Below are 2,375 nucleotides of genomic sequence, written 5' to 3' on the forward strand. Positions count from 1 at the left end.
TCGAACCCAGCACAGCTGGTGTGGATTGGGAGAGGTTTAGCAGGCTGAGCACAGGAGTAGGAGTCGAGTACTTGGGCCGGGGGCGAGTCTCATCTCAGATCTGACACTCACTGCCCTTGGGCACGGACCCTCTCTGCACCTCAGCTGCCCCACCTCTGCCATGGGGGCAAATACTGGCCTGTCTTACAGTGCTGTGAGTCTTTAATTAGTTCAGCTCTGAGAAATTAGGCCCCAGAGGCCAAACGGGAGAAACCGTTTCCCCAGAGTGAGAAGTAAAGGAGCCTGGTGAGAAATCAGCAAAGGGTTTCCCTTGGGGGCACGTTTGTTCTTGCCTCCTTAAAAAACATCTGCAAGGAGAAGGGAATTGTGTAGACTTGCAGGAATCGGAGAGGATTGTTAGTGTGAATCCACAGCGCTCGCAGAGGTGGGAATGCTGCCACGGGCCAGGTGAGCTGCTCACACATCGGTGGCTGTTATAAGAAACTCTGCCCCCAAATCAGCTCCTTCAGCAAACAAACACACAAATTCCACAGGAAGCTGCAACATTCTGACTTCGCCTTATCCTCGGAGGCACATGCCTCTGCAAGGAGGTAGGAAGGAAGGGGTCAGATGCTGAAGAAGACCTTCAGATTGCTTGTTACCATGATCCCAAAGGGACCAGCCCAGCATGCCTAGGAGGAGCTGAATTCGTGGGCCAGCCGAACCTTGGTGTGCTGCTTATCAGTGACCTCACACCAGCAAAACAGGGGTCCACCATCCACCACAATGCAAGAGTCTTCTCCAGCCAAAGGAATTCATGCGTCATCTGTAGGCCGCTATACGAGGGTTGGATGGATCTTTACCAGCCACCAGAATGAGAGACAGCTCCCGGTGACCAACGCACGTGCAAAAGCAGGTGGGCTGCCTGGCCAGAGAGGTACGGAGTATTTGTCAAGCCTCCTCAGCACATGAAGAGCCGAAGGTTGAATAGTCTAATGCAGCAAATCAAGAGAACTCCAGACATATTTTGGGGGGGGGCACTTTGTCCCAAATCCTGAGTGATACTAGTCATTAAATTATGGGAAGCTTCAGTTCATATGCAGATATGCCCACACCGTGCTTCATGTCCTCCCCTTGCAAATCACATCTCTCCATTCTGCTGCGGCAAGACCTTGTCAGCATCACTTCATGGGAGGAAGACCCTGGAGTTCACTGAGCGGGAAGTTCACCACTGTGCCAGGGGCCAGCACACAGCGTAGAAACCTGTCACGGCGTGTGGGGGAGTCAAGGCCCTGCACCCCCGGCTCCTGCGATTCACCACGACTCTCAGCCAGCCAGTAAAACAGAAGGTTTATTTAGACGACAGGAGCACAGTCCAAAACAGGTCTTGCCGAGACAGACAACAGGACCCCCTTTAGTTAGGTCCATCTGGGGGCTCCTGTTGGTCGGGGGGTCCCTCTTTATTTCCCAGCCAGCTCCAAACTGAAACTCCCTTCAGCCGTCTCCTTTCTCGCCTTCCCCCGGCTCCACCCCCAGCCTTTGTGTCCTTTGTCCAGTTTCCCCGGGCAGAAGTGTTACCTGGCCTCCAACCCCCCTCCTGGGTTCTCATGTTACATGCTCAGGTATCCTCCCTTCCCCAATGCAGACAGTCCCAGAAAACTTATGGGACGTGTGCGAACAAAGACCGTGAAAAAGGCTGCCCGGGTTATCATTGAAAAGTACTACACCCAGCTAGGGAATGACTTCCACACGAACAAACGGGTGTGTGAAGAGATTGCCATCATCCCTAGCAAGAAATTGCGCAACAAGATAGCTGGGTATGTCACCCATCTGATGAAGTGTATTCAGAGGGGGCCTGTCAGAGGTATCTCCATCAAACTTCAGGAAGAGGAGAGAGAGAGAAGGGATAACTATGTCCCTGAGGTCTCTGCCCTTGACCAGGAGATCACTGAAGTTGACCCAGATACTAAGGAAATGCTGAAGCTGCTGGGCTTTGGCAGTCTGTCCAACCTGCAGGTCACGCAGCCCACTGTGGGAATGAACTTCAAAACCCCAAGAGGAGCTATCTGAATCCATTGCTGCGCTGTCACTTTTCCAATAAACATGGAAAACCAAAAAAAACAAAACAAAACCCCGTCCCAGGTTAATACTCCCCACTCAGCATTCAAACAACACATCAAGAAGATTCCCACTTCATCACAAAACCATTGAAGTCCTTAGCGGTAAGCAGTGTATATAAGACTTGTACTGGGCCCCTGCTCTCAGGTGGGTTTTTCCCTCTGTGAACTTTTGGACTTTTGTGTAGCTGGCTTTGACAACAGGGAGGTGAACGCCAAGGTCTCTTTGCATGTCTTCCACCCAACCGAGATCTTACCCACCCCGAGGCTGCGGTATCC

The 2,375-nt window shown here is 52.1% G+C and overlaps 1 protein-coding gene across 1 annotated transcript; it reads left to right on the forward strand.

Moving 5' to 3' along the window:
• Positions 1–1,641: 1,641 nt before the first annotated feature.
• LOC120389264 (40S ribosomal protein S17-like) lies at positions 1,642–2,094 on the forward strand. Its single transcript, XM_039511711.1, has one exon. It carries the CDS (start codon positions 1,642–1,644, stop codon positions 2,047–2,049), a length of 408 nt encoding a protein of 135 aa, XP_039367645.1. The 3' UTR covers positions 2,050–2,094.
• The last annotated feature ends 281 nt before the right edge of the window (positions 2,095–2,375 follow it).

The sequence above is a fragment of the Mauremys reevesii genome, linkage group 23 (genome assembly GCF_016161935.1).
Source record: "Mauremys reevesii isolate NIE-2019 linkage group 23, ASM1616193v1, whole genome shotgun sequence".
In the NCBI taxonomy this organism is placed as follows: Eukaryota; Metazoa; Chordata; order Testudines; family Geoemydidae; genus Mauremys; species Mauremys reevesii.

Coding starts and splice junctions, on each gene's coding strand:
- LOC120389264 (XM_039511711.1), top strand. CDS start 1,642: ATGGGACGTGTGCGAACAAAGACCGTGAAAAAGGCTGCCCGGGTTATC.